The sequence below is a fragment of the Pantherophis guttatus genome, chromosome 3 (assembly GCF_059756535.1).
Source record: "Pantherophis guttatus breed Tessera chromosome 3, ASM5975653v1, whole genome shotgun sequence".
Taxonomy (NCBI): domain Eukaryota; kingdom Metazoa; phylum Chordata; class Lepidosauria; order Squamata; family Colubridae; genus Pantherophis; species Pantherophis guttatus.
Genome location: NC_142065.1, coordinates 18,264,512 through 18,284,093, shown reverse-complemented (window position 1 = coordinate 18,284,093; position 19,582 = coordinate 18,264,512). Strand labels below are relative to the sequence as shown.

The following is a 19,582-nucleotide window of genomic DNA, read 5'->3' as shown; positions in this document are numbered from 1 at the left end:
CTGACTGGCTGGGCATGGCCAGTTTGATGCCACCCACTGGGCGTGGCCCACTGGGTGGGCGTGGCCAGCTTGATGCCACTTCCCAAACTGCTGGCGTGTTTCCTTTTTCATTGGGTAGACCAGGCCAAAGCCGTATTGGGTAGACCAGGCCGAAGTGACACGGGCCGGCTCCTTAAAATTTCCAGGACAGCCCCTTGGGCCAGATCTGGCCAGCAGGCTTTGAGTTTGACACCCCTCCTTTATTGAGATAGGCTACAATAACAGAACCTTCGTTTTGTATTTTATCGCAGCCTCGCCCTGCCCTGCTCCACAATGAGTCAGAGAGGAGCCAGCTTGAATCTCTTCAAGTCTGTTTTAACTTCCAGTCTTGTTCTGCCCCATCTACGGACCCCAAAGAACGCAGCACACACAAGGTCCGTACAAACCTTACTAATTAAAGACTACTAATGAGCTTTCTTAGTAGTTGTTCGAACACAAGTACAGTTTAAATCAGTCTTTTCTGAACAAGGGCTGTTAATTTAACTTCATTAACAGCCGACAAGAATCCAAAGAATAATAACTCAATTCTGAGGTACAGTATTTCAGAAAACCGCTAATCTACTTAAACAAAAATTAATTTCATCCTTTTCTTAGGGTTCAACGCATTGTTAGTGACCTCACACATCCACTTTATGATCTATTTCTGTTGGTCTGGGGGGAGGTTTCAAAGTATTTCTAGCAGGACTACCAGATTCTGTAACAGCTTTGTTCCCAATGCCATCAGTCTGGTAAACTCGCAAGGTTCGTTTTTCTCACCTTGTACACGTTTACTAGACTGTGTAGTGTCTCTGTGTCATATAATATATGTGGGTATGTAGGTATATCAGTGGTGGGTTCTAACCAGCTTTACTACCGGTTCTCTTCGTGCACGCTTGATCGCTGCACACATACTCGCTTCCCTCGCATGCGCGCCAAAATTGTGCTCTGCGCAAGTGCGTTATGAATATGCCCAGCTGAGGTGTGGCAATTCACTTTGCTGCCCCTATCAGCTGGGCTAAAAATAAAGAAATATAAGGTAGGAATAACACAGGGGCGGGCGGGAGGGCCCAGCTCCCGGACAAAGAGAACCGGTTCGGTGACGTCATATCGTAACCGCTACCGGCTCGGCTGAACCGGGCCGAACCGGGAGGAACCCACGAGGTATATGCATATTTTTTGTCATGTTTATGTAGTGTATATTGGAGGTGGTGACCCTTTGAGAGCTGTATGCAATGAAATTTCATTTTAATGTATGCTGATCAGTATACATTAAAGTGACAATAAAGTTATTCTAAGTTCAAGATTATAGAAATTCCAGAAAACCTTGGGCTGGTTTAATAAACATCTGTTTCTGTTAACAATAACACCATGTTAGCTGCATCTGAATAGGTGCAGATATTTTAACATGTAGTGCCATTACTCTCTTTCTATCTCTTCCGTTCTTTTTAATAAACTGTACTTTTCAGTTATGATACCCATCAACTCTCTCTTACATCTATAAAGGTGTATTTGCATTCTTTGTTGAAAATTAAAGTGCATCTTTTTATTTTCCTTAGGCTCTGCATTAATGTATGGACAGCCAAGGTCATGAACTTTATGAGTCAATGATCTTCCTGATTTTTCATTAAGTAACTTATTAGGCCCCCCACTTAGCAACACTCTCACTTCCTCTTACAACAATCAAATTTTGGTTTGAAGTTGTTATTTTAGTATCTTCATCTCCAAACCTCATGAGATTCAATTTGAAGCCTTAATTCAAGATGCCTTTGCTAGACATTTTCTTTCCAGACCTTCTACCACCAAGACTTATAAAAAGCTGATAGTGGTGGAAGAACTCAAATCTTTTCATGAATTCTGCTTTCCACCCACTCTTTTTTTCTATAAATTGAAAGAATGGGTGAAAGCCTGAGTTCCCCAATTCTTGAATTTCCTTCCTCAATCTTCAAAGCCCATGATGATTATGGATGTAATGGCTCTTGACAATATTGTGAATAGGAAAGAATAATACTTTGTAATAGAAGTCAACAGAATAACAGAGTTGGAAGGAACCTTGGAGGTCTTCTAGTCCAACTCCCTGCTTAGGCAGGAAACCCTATACCAATGATCGTTAACCTTTTTGCCATTGCGTGCCAGGAAGGTGGGGCTGGGGGGGTCATGCGCATGTGTGCCCACACCCATAATTCTATGCACCCCGCCCCCATGCATGCGACCTCCCCGCTCCCCCTGCTCCTGGCTCACGATGGCCCAGTAAACCCGTTTTTCTCTCTCACCTGGCTCCAGAGCCTTTCTAGGAGTCTGTTGTGGATTTAATAAGACAAACACAACTTTTAGATTAATCAGAGACAATTTATATATTGCGCAATAGGTTCAAAGCTCTGTACATGAAGCGTTGAACAAAGACAGAAATTAGGTACAATGGTTTTATACCCTTCTAGACAAAGGATTCTGTTAACTCAGCAATTCATATGGTCATATACATTTGTCATTTTTAATTGACATTTCCTAATTACTGAGTTTCTTTGCAAAACAGTTATAATTCTTTTTGTAGATTACTGAAGCATAGACTCAAATCATCTTCTGACGATAGACAACTATTAACTCATGTGGATCCCCTTGACCTAACCAACCTTTAAGCTGTATGTCATTAGTATGTTCCTTTCTTCTGACAACTTAGAGGCCTCCTAGAGGAACCAAAAGGATTTTGGCTGAGTTTGTACTTTTTCCAACCGGATGCATTGCTTTTTAGAATAGAGTGAATAGAAAGTTATCCAGTGGTCATCTATCAGAGCCCGCTTCATTTACATTAAGTCTGGGGAGGGCAAAAATGGCCTTCTCCCCCCCCCCCGAGGCCCTCCAGAGGCCAGAAAAGGCCCATTTGCCAATTTCCGGTGGGACCTGAAGGCCCATTTTTTGCTTTCCCCAGTCTCCAGAGCCTCTCTAGGAGTCTGGGGAGGGTGGAAACGGCCTCCCCCCTCCCCCGGAGGCCCTCTAGAGGCAGGAATCAGCCCATTTCCCTACTTCTGTGGTCCCAGAAGGCCCGAAAATCAGCCTGCTGGCGAGGGCATGTGTGCCGGAGCTGAGCTCGCATGCCCACTGATATGGCTATGCGTGCCACCTGTGGCACGCGTGCCATAGGTTCACCATCACGGCCCTATACCATTTCAGACAAATGGTTATCCAATCTCTTCTTAAAAACGTCCAGTGTTGGAGCATTTACAACTTCTGGAGGCAAATTGTCCCATTGATTTATTGTTCTAACCATCAGGAAATTTCTCCTTAGTTCTAGGTTGCTTCTCTCCTTGATTAGCGATCAGTCCTAGATGTTTCTTTCATGTTTTTAATCAGTACTTGAGGCAAACAGCATATTTCAACAGCCAATGATTCTGGTTAGTACATGTTCATATCTTATGTGAGAGCAGGTATTCATATTGTTAAGTAAAGACACCTGAAGCCAAATATGGGAAATGAAGTCAGATCATCTTCATGGTAATTCAATAAGATGAGTTGTTCAGGCTGAGAAGTCAGTCCTAGGTTTATAGTTATGCAGAGCTGATCAGATTGGGTCAAAGTTTCATTGTTATGAACTGCAGAATGCACTCCATCCATTCCAAATCCAGCTCCCAAAGAGATCAGCAGTGATTCCTTCAGCCATGAGCTGCCACAGTAGATCCCAAATTAAAAAGCCTTGACTTTACTGCTTGTGTCAACATCTTCCACTATGTTATTGTAGATTTCATTGCTAATTGGAAATAAAAATAGCTCATAGGTAAAGTCGGCCCAGTTTGAAGACAAGATCAAAATGACTATCTTCCTCTCTTAATCGTTGATAGAAGCCAGTCGGTCTGATAATTAAATCTTATTTAATCCCAGCAAAACCTGAGAACAGCTGGCTGGTTTAAGGGACTCATTCACAGCACCTGCTGTCGATGGCAGCCTTGTCATTTGGACAGCCTGGGCTAAAGAAAATCTGTAGGTAGCAGATCTGAAATCTTCTCCCAAATTTGTGGAGAGGAAAAGGTTGGCTGGAAGCTTTCTTTGAATTTCTCCAGGGGAAGGAAGACATTTATCCAACTATTTCTCAAGGTTGACATTCTACCCCTACAATAGCTGGCCAAGACTGCAAGTTGTCTCCAATAGAAAACAAATTTAGCTGGCTGGTCTTCTGTAATCCTTCCATTGCTGAAGTTCTCAGTCATCCAGTTAGGAAGCCAGGAGCTCTCTTCCCTATCTGAAAAGCAAATGCATTCCTTCAAAAACAAGATATGAAATTGACTAAGCCATCAAGTCATTGTTGACTCCTATTGACAACATAGTTTTCTCTATGACAAACAGATACGAGACATAAAAATACAGTTTCTTTTAGGAAGAACCCAAGGAAATATTACATCTAACTCAATTGTTATATACCATACGTCAGAGATGGGGTGTTTTCCACCTGCTATGCACAATTTTTTTTTTCCCTGTTCCATATTTACTTGTGTTGTTCTAAAGCCATTCTAGAATGTCCATACTTTTATTTTGGGGAAAAAAAATCCCATAGGAGGAGCAACCTCCTGATTTCTTCTGTTAGAATTTAAGGAATGTGGGAAAAGCTGGTGAAAACCAAGAGAGAACTTTTCAGTGAAAACGAGGGCTCTTTAACAACTGAGGTAACTAAGTAAGGGTTGTACCACCAACACTGTATCAATCCCAACATTCCCTTCTCGTTTTGTAGAATTTCAAAAGCAAAGTTTCTTTCATTACACTGAAAACTAGTGAACAGGTTCTTCTCTAAATCAAGGAATAAATATATTTGTAGAAAAAAATGAGCAATGTGTAACTTGTTCAACCAGCTGTACCCTTGCACACAACCTTAAGAGTTGCCGTCACACATTCAAGTGAAAAAATCCTATTTATTAGTAAGATTAGATAGCCCTGTGGAAAAGATACGAAGGGTGACTTGTTCCCACATTGGTATATTTTAATACTAAGTTTAGTACCTAATAAAGGTTATGTGTTGAAGTTCACATTCTACGATATTAATTACCCATTACTCATTTCTCACATTCTGTATATGGTTGATGAATTTTATCTCTAACAAAATTCTATTTCTAACAGTTTAAGATTTTTTTTTTCTTTCTTTGTGGGAGTCTGATCGGTATCAATTTTTGGGGTTTTCACATTGGTTTCAAGATACGTTAGATAGTAATATCTCCATTTCCTGTGTTTCTTCTATTGTCATAGTAACTTTTATTTTTGATTTCTCATGGTCTTCTCAAAAGGTCCCACATAAAAGAAAGACAAGGTATTTATGGGCAATGTAGAAACCAACCAAGAAATATTTCCTCATTTATGTAGGCAACTAGGGAATGCCGAGTCAAAAGAACTGCTTCTACAAATTGGTATTGTGCATGTAACAAGATTTGGGAAGCCACAAAGTCTTTGAAAACATGTGGTTTTAGAGCATCTCTTATGAAGTTAGATTTAAACATTTATGTATGGGATAATGCAAAACGAAGGATTTCTGCAGACATTGCCTATTCATTTTTACGTGTGATTATATTCGCATCTCCATATACTTGGAAGTTACCTCTTAAAAATAGGAGTAGAAAATACAACTGATGATAAGAAAAAGCTTTTGTGGATCAGGCCAAATCTAATAGATCACACACACAGCACATAAATTGTGCAGGCTCAGTGTGTACTACAGATTTATTTAAACACATTGCAGTATTGCCATTACTGTACATTTAAAACAGAAAGCCCAATGTGTTTTTTGTAACAGAAGATCATTTACTTGTGAGAGCATCTCTATCAGCCTTGCATCTGCAATTGAGTGAGAATGGTAATTAGCAGCTTTGAAGCCCCAAAACTTATGTAACCCCAAAAAAACTTGATTAAATCTTAAGTGAATAATGGGGCACAGAGGACTTCCAGAACAATATGGAATTGAACCCTGTCTCATTTAAACTTTTACTGCGACTTAAATATAAATTTAATTATGAAATGTAATTATGAAAAGAAGCAGTTTCCCTTACTTTTCATTTGTTTTTCTTCAGAATACCTTGGCCAAGGCTTTATATGACAACAAAGCTGAGTGTCCAGATGAGCTGGCCTTTCGCAAAGGAGACATTCTTGTAGTTCTTGAACAGAATCTCCTTGGGAGTGAAGGTTGGTGGAAATGTTCACTTCATGGGAAGCAGGGCTTGGCACCAGCCAATCGCCTCCAGCTTCTTACTTCATCACAGGTTCCTTCCATTGAACAAGATTTTCAAGAACTGCCAACCAACCCTTGGACTACCTACCAGGTTCCTTCAGTACATGGAACTGCTGCCCCATTAGCTGTCTATGAAAAAATGGATGGTTGGATTAATCCGCCTTCATCTTCATCTTCTACTTTATTGTCGCCAACACAAGAAGGATACCGAGGACCAGCTCTGGCTGCCAAGCTGCTCAGTGAAAAGACCGAGACTTCATCAAATCAGGTAAAGGTACATAAAGATAAAGGTAAAGATTCAGCTTGCACATATGTGTTAGTCGTTCCCGACTCTAGGGGGTGGTGCTCATCTCTGTTTCAAAGCCGAAGAGCCAGAGCTCTCCGAAAACGTCTCTGTGGTCATGTGGCCGGCATGACTAAACCCCAAAGGCACACGGAACGTTGTTACCTTCCCACCAAAGGTGGTCCCTATTTTTCTACTTGCATTTTTTATGTGCTTTCGAACTGCTAGGTTGGCAGAAGCTGGGACAAGTAACGGGAGCTCACCCCATTCTGCATCACTAGGGATTCGAACCACTGAACTGCCAACCTTTTGATCAACAAGCTCAGCATCTTAGTCACTGAGCCACTGCATCCCATAGGTGCATACTACTTGTCAAATGGAAAAATGTAATAAAGGTAGGAAGGAATAGATTAAATCTTCCTTTTACATCAATTCTCCAGCTGTTTCCCTTTTGTTTATAGGCATACACAAAGAAACAGATATTTATGTCTGTCTGCTTAGTTTAAAAACATTGAATTTTAACCCTCACTGTCCATGACGTTTGGAGGACTAAGGAGTTGTGATCCCACATATCCACAGGACACTGAGTTGAAGAAGGCTGTGTTAGATATATAAACAATGTACTTATACACAGAAATTGCAGTCCACTGATAGACCACTTCAGAATTTCCAATGAATCATTAATTTTGAACTACTTTACACAGAATTGGTGGGGTTTTCCGCCCCAAAAAATTAATGATAGTTGAATCAATTGTAGAAGTTAATAAAATGAGTGAATAAAGTTAAATAGAATGGATAATAATAAAACATAATTACTGATATAAATTTAATATACATTTAAATATAAATTTAGCTAGTTAAAGTTAATATAAATAGAATTAATAAATAGTGTTACATCAATAATATTTAACTTAGGGAGTTAGAAAAAAAAGCACAGAATTATGTAGCCTAATTTCTTTCAGATGTTTTGGAATATAATTTCCATAAACTCCATAGACTTTTGGGGCAATATAATGATATGAGAATTGCAATGAAAAATTACTTAAGAACACCAGAAAAACCAAAACCAAGAGTGAAAGAAATTGCCCTAACAATTTTTATTTTTATTATTTTATATATACTTTATTCATCAAACATGAAACTCAGTCAACTGAACATTCAAAAATGCATCACAAATTATTTTATACTACTACTACTACTACTACTACTACTACTACTACTATTATTATTATTATTATTATTATTATTATTATTATTATTATTTACTTAAATCACTATTGGAAGTAGAATGGCAAGCCAGGTGGCATTTTGGGGCTGATCTGATAAGATAAATCCATGATCTTAAGCACTTGATAAGGCTGATAAAATATGGTAATTATAACTAGTTCTACCAGTTCTGTGAAAGAAGTGATAAAAAAAAAAACCCCACCAAACTTTCAAATGTTAATCCTGTGAACGTAAAGTTTTCTCAGGCTACATCTGGTTTATGACTGCAGTTGTTTCCACAGAGAACAAATGTCCTGTGGCAATTCTTCACCACAACGCATATGCTTAAAAAACACATGTGATGAAATGCCCAGCTAGTGCAGGAATAGAAATAGAGCAGTAGGCTAGAATCACACAGTCAGCTGTAGTAGCATCAGCTGTTGCTGACAACCGGCCAGACTGCTATCCATCTTTTTTAGAGTCTAAAATGACATTTGGCATATGCTTCAATCCTTAGTGTTCCTTTGAAATTTCCTACTAAGTAGTAGATAATTCACAACACAGTGCTTCCCACCCACCCCCAAAAACCCCATTTACTTGAAAATTTTTCTGAGGGTAACAGTAACAGAGTTGAAGGGATGTTGGAGGTCATCTAGTCCAACCCCCTGCTCACGCAGGAGACCTGTACTAGGGATTCGAACCGCCGAAGTGTCAACCTTTCTGATCGACAAGTTCAGTGTCTTAGCCACTGAGCCACCTAGTCAGGGTACTAGGGTACCTAGTCAGCCACTTCTTTATAATTGAGCTATTAAAACACCTGTAAAATTAACATCTGTACATCTAATCTATTCTTCAGACCCTTGCTTGAAATGTTTGATATCTTCTTCATGCCTATTTTTGTATGCGATGAAAGAAGACTGAGTGCTAGTGTGTAACCTTTGCATTTATTTAAATCAGATTTCTTAGCCCAATCAAAATTTTAAGAAGCTGGAGTATCTGAGAATTATTCAAACTCTAGCTTTGAAGTCACTAGTATTTAATACCAAAGTGGTACAATAGTTAAGAGTACTAGAATAAGTTCAAGGAGATCTTGGTTTAAACCTCTGTTCATTCATGAAATAAATGATAGGCTACTCTTTCCTCAGTGTTGCAACTTTTATATCACTGATGCACAATCCAACACAATCTATTTTCTTGACAGTGTTCTCTTATCACTGCCTCTCCCATCTTCATCATGATAGGGTTTTTTGGCTGATTATTGTGGTTTCCCTGCATTACTGAATTATATAGACATTGTTATCCTCAAAGAATGATAAGTTTCAGATCTGCAATATCTCCCCGCATTCAATTTTAACTTGGAATGGGGCAGAAGGAAGTGGATACTTAAAATCAAGAAATGTGTATTTGTCCTTCCTTTCCTTTTCTTTGTAATTAAAAAAAGTGACTAAAGATTCTTTTTTTAAAAAATAAATTTTATTAAGTTTTCCAGGTTAAAATCAACATGAGACAAAAACATTGATTATAGATAAAAACAAAAACCATACATTCCCCTCCCTCCCTCCCCCATTCATAACACTAAACATACAAACACGTCTATCCTGGCAGATAATATTCCTGCCCTCATTAATAAATAATTATGTCCACAACACAGAATAAAGTAAATAATCCCCAAATATGGTTTTCATACAATTATCTTTCAATCTAGATAAGTATATCTCTCCTCATATTGACTTAGGCCCTCACTTCATCTCAATCCTTTTATTCAACCACCGATACCAACTGTCCCAACTTTGAAAAAATTCAGAATCCTCTTTTTCTTTCAACATATACGTCATTCTGTCCGCCTCAGCGCACTCTAATACTTTATTTATAATTTGGGCACTAGCCGGTATCTCTTTTTCTTTCCACTGTTGGCGAACACTATTCTAGCTGCGACTAAAATATGTAGAGTGAGATACCATTTTTTCTTACTCAGCCCCTCTGGGCGAATACCTAGAAAATATATCTCAGCTTTCCATTGGAGGTCCACATTAGTAATTTCCTTAATCCAATTTCTAATCCTTCTCCAATACTTCTTTGCCATTATACAAGTCCACCATTGATGGAAATATGTACCTCTGGTTTTCCCACATTTCCAACATAACTCTGATGCACCCAGACACATTTTAGCAATTCTTGCTGGTGGGAGGTGCCACCTATACAACATTTTATATACATTTTCCTTGAAAGACGTTGCCGTAGTCATTTTAATATTTTCCCCCCACATTTGTTGCCCTTTTTCTAAAGGAATCGAGTACCCAAAATTCCTCCCCCAGGCAATCATAGTATCTTTTACAACCTCCTCTATCATTCTCTCAAGCAATTGTGCATACATTTTGGTTATGCATTTATGGTCCTCTCCCAATAATATTTTATGGAAACTCTGTTCCAGATTCTTTTTTTATGGATATCTAATTCTAATTCCCAGCTCCTGCCCACCTAGCAGTTCGAAAGCATGCAAATGCAAGTAGATAAATAGGTACCATTTCAGTGGGAAGGTAACAGTGTTCCCTGTGCCTCAGCATATAGTCATGCTAGCTACATGTCCACAAAAATTGTCTTTGGATAATGCTAGATCCCTTGAATAAGAAATAGAGATTTGTACCACATCTTAGAGTTGAAAACGACTGCACAAGGGATACCTTTACTTTTACTCACTTGGGAATTGTGTCTTTTACATTTTAAAACCTGTACTTCTATAGTTGCACAAGAAAGCATGGATTTACTGTTCTTTGGTCATGGAAAAGGGATATGAGCGGCTATAGGTTATTTATGTCACCTAGTTAAAGGAATAACTTTTCTCTGTGTGAATCTCTACACTACTAAAGATCATTTAAGAAATCTGATGTACAAGTAGACCTCAAGTTACATCAGTTCATTTAGTGACCATTCAAAATCACAACAGTATTGAAAAATGACAAGATTGTTTTTCACATTTACGACTAGTGGTGTAATTTGTTACTACCAGTTCTGTGGTAGTGACTTGGTGGGGAGGGGTAATGTGACTGGGTGGGCATGGCCAATTTTCTTTTTTTTACTTTTAAAACCATTTTTTCTACAACCTCTTCAGTGAAGAGGTTGTAAAAAAATGCTTTCAAAAGGCTCTGACGATCCCAGCTGAGTTGCCTGATCAGCAGAGGCTCTTTTTCTTTTAAATGCCTCTGACAATCAGGCAACTCAGCTTGGATCGTCCGAGGCTTTTAAAAGAAAAAAAGCTTCTGGCGATCAGGCAACTCAGCTTGGATCGTCCGAGGCATTTAAAAGAAAAAAAGGGCTTTTTTCTTTTAAATGCCTCTGACGATCCAAGCTGAGCTGCGTGATCATCAGAGGCTTTTTTTTTACTTTTAAAACCATTTTTTCAGCCAAAGAGGTTGTAGAAAAAATGCTTTTAAAAGTAAAAAAAAAAGCCCCTGATGATTGTGCGGCTCAGCTGGGCATGGGGGGGGGGGGCAGGGATTTTTGCTACCGGTTCTCCGAACCACCCACCTCCATTGCTACCGGATCAGGCGATCCGGTCCGAACCGGGAGCATTTCATCCCTGTTTGCGACCATTGCAGCATCCCCATGGTCACATGATCAAAATTCAGATGCTTGGCAACTGACTCGTATTTATGTCTGTTGCAGCATCCTGGGGTCATATGATCTCCTTTTGCGACCTTCTGATAAGCAAAATCAATGGTGAAGCCACATTCACTTAACGTCCCACTTACTAATTTAACAACTACAGTGATTCACTTGACATCTGTGGCAAGAAAGTTGATAAAACAGAGCAAAACTCATTTAATAACTGTCTCACTTAGCAACAGAAATTCTGGGCTGAATTGTGGTCAAAAATTGATAAAATTGATCCATTAGCCATCCTTTTAAAATACTCCAACACATCATTTTGTAAAGGACTTTAATTGTTGATCATTTGAACTTTAACAAAGTTTAAATTGATTTTATGTTTTTGTTCTAAACAGCTAGCAAACTTTAGCCATCAATAACAAACCTAATTGTAAAAAAAAAAAAAAATTCAGGTTTATCCACGGATCAGCCAAATACTTAGATAAAATGAAAAAGCATAAATTTTTGGTTACCTTTTCACTAGATTGAATTCTCTAATTTACACACTATTCAATAATCACAAAGGACATTTTGCTTCTTTTGTGTGACCTTAATTTCATCCACCAGCAATTAAGAGGTTAGTTTTAAAAAAACTAGTAATTTCCTGAGCAAACAACAAACTCTTTTCAAGGTTAATAACTGTCTGTAGGAGAAGCGCCTTTTTATTAAATGGTTAACAAATACCGATGCAGCATCAACTTGAAAGAACTGCAGCTCGTAAAATGTTCACAGGTAATATCAGTGTCATTTTGATTTCATCATTTCCCCCTTCTTCTCCCAAGCACCTCTTCACTCTTCCGAGAGCAATTTGGGCATCAGCTCCGGAGAAAAGAAACGACGTCTATGACATTCCAACATCCCAGCATCCTGGATCCCTGTTGACTCAGGTGGGCATGATGGTGGGCGTGGCAAGCGGATAGTTGAGAATAGTTGCCATCATTGCTTGATTGGCAAGGTTGTATTAAAGTCACTTATCAGAAAAGAAAATGGAGGAAATCTGAAAAATTGGGTAGCTTTTTTTAAAAAATAATCTTTATTTACATTTTACCATTAAAAACAAAAAGAGAACGACACATTATATAAATAACAAACAAAACATACAAAACAACACAACAAAAACCAACAAAACTAGCATACCTATAAGCAGTACCTTAATAACCTAGTACTCGGTACTGTATATCTATATTATAATCCGGAGAAGACAGAACATCTTACATATCTTTATAAAACAATTAGGTCTATCTGACCTCACTTTACTTGTATAATATAAGTTTCTCAGTACATATAGTTCCTCTTCTAATTTGGGTTATATTTTCCTTTTCTCTAGCCACCTATAGAATTTTTCCCAAGATAAACATACTTGTGTTTGATCTCTATCTTGTAATTTTTTGGTCAATTTATCTGCTTCCGCACAGTCTAAAATCTTTTTTATAATAGCTTCCTCTGATGGGATACTTTGATTTTTCCAAAGTTGAGCATACGCCAATCTCGCTGCTGTGATAATATGTAATGCAAGATACCATACATCTCTTTTAATACCTTCTGATTTGGAGCCGAGCAGGTAGATTTGGGTAGATTTAGATTTATTTTATAACTTGGATGGGCAATCTCTTTTGAGCTCAGCATGTCAAAAATCCGGAAAATTCCTAACTTGACTCTGCTGGCATGTTGGGTCTCATTCCCTCTCACACACACATACACACACCACCTACAAAAGAAAAACAATTCTCTATCTTTCCCCCGTAGGCTACCAGGAACAGTGGCACTTGGTAGCATTGCTAAGGCTGGGCCTGAAGTAGAGGCCCCAGGCTTTCACTTCAGCCCTAGCATTATTCATCTTTTTTTAATGATCCCATAATCCCTTGTGGGTTGGAGTCTGGGCAATTGAATGAACTGAGTGTTTACTGGCCGGATGCCCTTCCTGTTGCCAATATGGAGTTTTTTTCAGCAGATACATTCTCATTGTGCCCAGAGAGAGAAATATCTGCCTCTGGCTAGGATTGAAGTCACAGCCTCCTGATTGTGAGCCGAAAGCTCCATCTCTAGGCCACCGCACCACTTCAGCCCTAGCATTATTGCTGCCACTAAAAAGGCTGCCTTACACCATCCTCACTGGCTCAAGGTTGACTCAGCCTTCCATCTTTCTGAGATCGGGAAAATGAGGACCCAGATTATTGGGAGAAATATGCTGATTCTGTAAACCAATTAGAGAGGGCTGTAAAGCACTGTATATAAGTCTATGTGCTATTGCTATTCCCCAAGGTGTGCCAGCCTGTTCCTTGCTTACCACTTCAGTCTGAACTATTTTTGCTCAATACTGCTGAAACTCTTAGATGAGAATCATGAAATCAAACCTTATTGTGTAATTGTTTCCTGTGTTTATAGGTTGCTACTTCAACCTTATTTTTACTGGAATATAACCTTTCTAAATTGTGTAAGCCAGGGGTGGGTTCTACTTACCTTTACTACCGGTTCACAATGGGAGCGTGCACTCATGCTTCTGCACATGCATAGATCACCCTTAATGACGTCAGGGCGGGTGGGCGGAGTCTCCCATCGGTTTTACTACCGGTTCTATAGAACCGGACAGAACCAGGAGCAACCCACCACTGGTGTAAGCATATCTAGCACTGTTCCATAGCAAGTACAAGGAAATATCACTACAGAATTCAACAAACTGCTGCCTTTATAACAATTTACAGCCTCCTGGCTCTCTACAACATCTGACACATATTATGAACAAGTAGCCTGATCAATCCATCAACCAGAATAGAATTAGAAGGGACTTGGGGTCTTCTAGTCCAGGGGTGTCAAGCTGGCGGCCCATGGGCCGGATGCGTCAAGGGGAGGCCACGCCCACCACAGCTCCACGAAGGGGAAAAACATCCCGAAACATCACGTGACGGCAACGTGACGTGGCAAGTTTGACATGTTCTAGTCCAGGGGTCGGCAACCTTAAACAGCCACAACCTCAAAGAGCCACAAAGGTCCTAACCGAAAGTCACCCATTCAATTCTGGAGCCGACTCGAAGTCTAGTTCCCCCACCATAGAGTCTCCTCCTAGTGTGGCATCCTTTTTCTTCTACCTGCCCTAACCAAAAGCCCTATCAATTGTGGAGCCAACCAGCGACAGGGAGCTGCAGCAGAGGGATGAAAGAGCCACATGCGACTCCAAAGCTGCAGGTTGCTCACCCCTTTTCTAGTCCAACCCCCTGTTCAAGCATATGACCCTATATCATTTCAGATAGGTGGCTGTCCAGCCATTTCTTAAAAACCTCCACCTGATGAAGCACCTACAACTTCTGAAGGCAAGCTATTCCACTGATTAATTGTCCTCACTGTTAGGAAGTTTCTCCTTAATACCAGGTTGCTTCTCTCCTTGATTAGTTTCCATCCATTGTTTCTTCTCTTGCCTTCTGATGCTTTGGAAAATAAGTTGCCCCCTCTCTCTTCAATACTGGATTACGGATATCATGTCACCCCTAGTCATTTTTTTCTCTAGACTGGCCATACCCAATTCCTGCTTCCATTTTCGTATGTTTTGATCATGTATACTCTATTCATGACAACCTGTGACATCTTTGGTGCTGTAACATATGAACATGTTACATTTGCACTAATTTTGGACAAGCTTCTTAAAGTTGTGTATTTTGTTTTTAGAGTTTGAATGTGTCTTTTGTAACACTTCACTTACAAAATCTGTTTGGGTTCCTCAAGGTTCATTTTTTGTTTTGTTTTATTTTAAGATACTCTGCCATCTAGTGCCCATATTCTTTCAGTGCATTAGTAGCCTTCTCCAGCCTGTATTCTGGATGGAGATGAGGCAGGTGCAGCTCATGTACTGTATCTAGACGAGACAAAGAGAAGATGGTCATATACTAAGCTATGCAAGCCTCAGGGCTCTTTCCTTAAGATGTGCTTAGACCTCTATTTAGTTTTTTCTCTGGGTATCTTTGTATGTTAGCACATTTATGTTTAGTTCCAAAAGGATGAACATTGAAGAACTTGAAATATGCCAGTCCACAATTGGACATGCATATCTGAATTCAGACTCTTTGGTACACATTCTTTAAGTTAGGAATGGGAAAACTTTTAATCTCCTAAAGATTAAACATGTTATTTTGCTGAAATGTACTGTACTAAGAGCTGGATTTTGCTTGACGTTAGAACCAAGATGCTTCACAACGATGCTTTTCACACAACTCCAGAGTGGTTCACTAAACTACAAAACCCACCACCCACCCACCATGGAATGTGAAGTACAGTATAACGAGATTATTGAGCCAATTCACCTCCTGCCAATCTTGCAGGCTAACATTTCACAGTGCTGTTTATTTCTCATTCTAAATTTTAAGCAACACTGGACTAAATCTTCTTTTAACCTTCTAAGCTTCAGTTTAGCAGTCCCTAATAAGCCAGTTCCAGGCTTAAGTGGTATCTAGGGCAGTAGCCTCTGGTTAGTTCCTCTATGCCAGTCTTTCCACTCTGAATGTATTCGGTGACAGTGGTTTCCATTTTAGGTTTCCATAGTGACCCAAAGCGATATAGTTAAGTGAAATGGAAATAAAATAATGCCACAATTGTTTGGCCCTTACTTGAGTTCTGACCTCCACTGTTGTCCTATGTTACTGCCTGGTGAACTTCAACTTCATACTTTGATTGCTAAATCCTGTTCCAACTTAACTTGCTTGGAAAAGTCCCACATAGTGACCAAAGGATCATCTTTCCTCACTTGATACTTTCAACTCTTGCACATCTATCAACTCTGATTGATAGATGTGCAAACTCACCCATCAAGAAGAGGTCAGGCTGGAGAAAGCTGTTGTAGGTGTCATAGATATCCATGCTCTCATTCCAACATTCATCTAAGAATGCAAAAGAGAGCCAAATCAAAGAAACTCTGTATAAGTTGTTTATCAGCTAAAGGAAACATATAAATGAATGGCTAGTGGTAACAGATTTTTTTTTTATGTTGAACTCTTTCATTAGGATCTTGCCACTCCACCATCTTCTAGAAAGGACTCCAGAACATTTCCTTTCATGGAATGGTGCCCAGACAAGGTGCAGCAACTTTATGATATCCCATCAAACCCTGAAAAGCCAAGATCTTGCCCATGGCAAGACTCTGCAGTGGAAGATGTAAGTTTGATCATACTTAAACAAATATGTTGTTCTGAATCATAGAGATATGTGAAGCTCTGTTAATTGTTCAAGAGGCATACCGTGGCATCTATGGGGAACTCAGATCTATATAGTGAGTATAGCTCTTGAATTTAAGAAGGGGTAGGATTTGGAGTAGGAGCAAGCAGTTAAAATCTGAACTGCAAAAATTGGGTGTAAGCTTAAATTTATATCAAGCCTGGGAAGCAGTGGTGGAATTCAAATTTTTTTACTACCGGGATGGGTGTGGTTTGGCGGGCATGGCATGACTTGGTGGGCATGGCTTGGTGGGTGTGGCAGGGGAAGGATACTGTAAAATCTCCATTCCCTCCCCCCTCCAGGGGGAAGGATACTGTAAAATCTCCATTCCCTCCACACTCCAGGGGAAGGATACTGTAAAATCTCAATTTCCCCTCGATCAGCTGGGACTCGGGAGGCAGAGAATAGATGGGGGCGGGGCCAGTCAGAGATGGTATTTACCGGTTCTCCGAACTACTCAAAATTTCCACTACCAGTTCTCCAGAACTGGTCAGAACCTGATGAATACCAGCTCTACTGGGAAGTGTAATGCTTCCTAGTGCCCGTTAACACAGGATTGACTGTAAGTGTAACATCAATAACACAAAGAATAAAAAAAGCTGTTTTTCTCAAAACAAAACTTGAAGTCTCCTCTCTTCTTAAAGACAAGCAAACACATTATGGCATATGGACTTTCTCTGGACTTTGGACTCTTCCAGGAAGTGATGCAGACCCGATTAACTAAACTCCGTACTGATCATATAAGCTCACAACTGAGTGTTTAACATTCTACAATTTTAATCATAATCATAGGTTTATTTGTCAAGCATATATAAGATAACAGATAAAAGTATAAACATAATTTGAATACATGAAAAGAGTAAGTAAAAAGGAATATTAGGACAGGGACGGTAGGCACGCTGGTGCACTTATGCACGCCCCTTGTTAAGGATATTCTTGGCTCATAACCGATGTTGTGGGTTATTGAGCAGAGTACCCTTTGAGTAAACGCATGAAAAGCGACTGGGAGTGGTTGTGAACAATCACAGTTAACATACAAACATAATGAGTTGTTGTAGTCTTTTACTTTTAGAAAAAAGTAAAACAAAGTCCAAAAATAATCCAAGTCATGCATGGATAAGATGAGAATTAAAAGATCAATCCAGGGATATTTCAAGTACAAAGTCTTCTTACCAATTGTAGTCATACACAATATAACAGTTCTTCTTGAGTTTCAAAACAGGAACAAGTTCAATATACAATAAATAGTAGAAAGCAACATGTAGCTATGATCAAACAGTGATCATGCAGAGAGATCAGGTAGAGAGTTACAGCAAATAAGCAGGTAAAATGGTGCAGTATCCACACAAGCCATGATCCTGACTTCCCTCAAATACATTGGCTACAGAGCTTAGCCAATCAGGATACAGGATGATGCAATACAGTTTTAAAGCTATATAATACCTTTCTGACTGCAAACATACATTTTTGGTTTATATATTGCCTGACCAACAAATAACCATTTCCTAACACCCCTTATAGACCTCTTAGGAATGGGGTGAGGTCAACAGTAGACAGTCTAAGGTTAAAGTTTGGGGAGTTTGGGGAAGAAACTACGGAGTCAAGTAGTGCATTCCAGGCATTGACCACTCTGTTACTGAAGTCATATTTTCTGCAATCGAGTTTGGAGTGGTTTACCTTGAGTTTGTATCTATTATTTGCTCGTGTGTTGTTGTGGTTGAAGCTGAAGTAGTCGTTGACAGGAAGGACATTGTGGCATATAGTTTTATGTATTATGCTTAGATCAGACTGAAGTCAGTGTAGTTCTAAATTGTCTAAGCCCAAAATTTGGAATCTGGTGGCATAAGGTATTTTATTGCGGTTAGAGGAATGGAGAACTCTTCTTGTAAAATATCTCGGGACTCTCTCAATTGTATTTATGTCCGATATGCAGTGCGGGTTCAAATCTTCAACAAGGAACATTGTTTCCTGCAAGAGTGAAAATCTTAAAATCCACTGAAGTTTGTGATGGGGATACTTGTGATAGAGATACTAAGGGGATACTTGAACAAGCAATCTGATCCTGTAATGCTGAAGTAATAAAAAGCCATCACCCAGAATAGGCCAATCTGAACACAACGGAGTAATGTTGCTATGTAGAAACAATCCATCGTGGCTACTTCTTAAGATGGGTATGTTGAGGTGCAAAACTGAGAGGTGAAGAGAATGAGTCATTTACTTGCTAATAGCTCAGCAATGATTGGTTGGCACTTCTCTATCTTCAGCTGTTGACCAGAAACAGCAAAAGATACCTATTAGTTTTCTGTGAGCAGGATGGATCTGAAAAAGGTCAAAATCCTGACCATACTTTTAGTAGTATGGGGATAGGTTACAGAAACCTTGGTAGTCAGGAGGTTGTCAGCTCCGGAGGCCATTTTTTCTCTTGGATCTTCAGGGCTGCTACACTTAGTGCTGTGAGAAAGTGGGAGCGGGGTTTGTATGGAGTTGGTAGAAGTATATAGCCATAACAACGTTCTTTTCTCTGAGAGTCAAGGACGTTCAGCCTACACCTGGAGTGGTGTGACTGGGAGTATATATATACAGTATGTATGTATATATATATATATATATATATATATATATATATATATATATATATATATATATATATATATATACTGTATTTTTCGGAGTATAAGACGCACCTTTTCCCCCCCTAAAAGAGGGTGAAAATTTAGGTGCTTCTTATACACCAAATGTAGCTCCGCCCACCCATTGGCCCCCACCCTTTGGCTTCTGCCTCCCAGCAGTTACCTCCTTGCAGCAAACAGCAAGAAGGAACAGCTCCTTTCAGCTTCAGCACAGCCTAATTAGCACAAGTTGATTGGATCGGCCTCCCGATTCTCAGCTGTTTTGCTCTCCGCTGTTTTGCAATGGCCTCTGCTACTTGCTGCAAGGATGTAAACTGGAGCAGATTTTTTTTTCTTGTGCTAATCAAGCTATGCTGAAAACGAAAATGAAAGTAAAGCAGGCTGTTTGCTGTTTGCTGCAACAAG

At 39.5% G+C, this 19,582-nt stretch overlaps 1 protein-coding gene and 1 long non-coding RNA gene across 3 annotated transcripts in view; one reads left to right on the top strand and one right to left on the bottom strand.

Annotated features, from left to right (window-relative positions):
* Positions 1–19,582, top strand: part of CASS4 (Cas scaffold protein family member 4) — a 45,802-nt gene that overhangs the window by 18,575 nt on the left and 7,645 nt on the right. The window contains exons 2-5 of one of the 2 annotated variants that reach the window (XM_034433049.3): positions 291–413; positions 6,057–6,482; positions 12,131–12,235; positions 16,338–16,487. In XM_034433049.3, coding sequence (XP_034288940.2) covers positions 291–413; positions 6,057–6,482; positions 12,131–12,235; positions 16,338–16,487 — 804 coding nt within the window. The remainder of the gene's footprint in view (positions 1–290; positions 414–6,056; positions 6,483–12,130; positions 12,236–16,337; positions 16,488–19,582) is intronic. The other variant, XM_034433051.3, reaches the window with a different exon arrangement.
* On the bottom strand, positions 12,230–16,177 carry LOC117674855 (uncharacterized). Its single transcript, XR_004594014.2, has 3 exons — positions 16,139–16,177; positions 15,043–15,195; positions 12,230–12,318 (listed from the first exon to the last, which is right to left on the bottom strand). It is a non-coding gene; the product is annotated as an uncharacterized LOC117674855 (long non-coding RNA).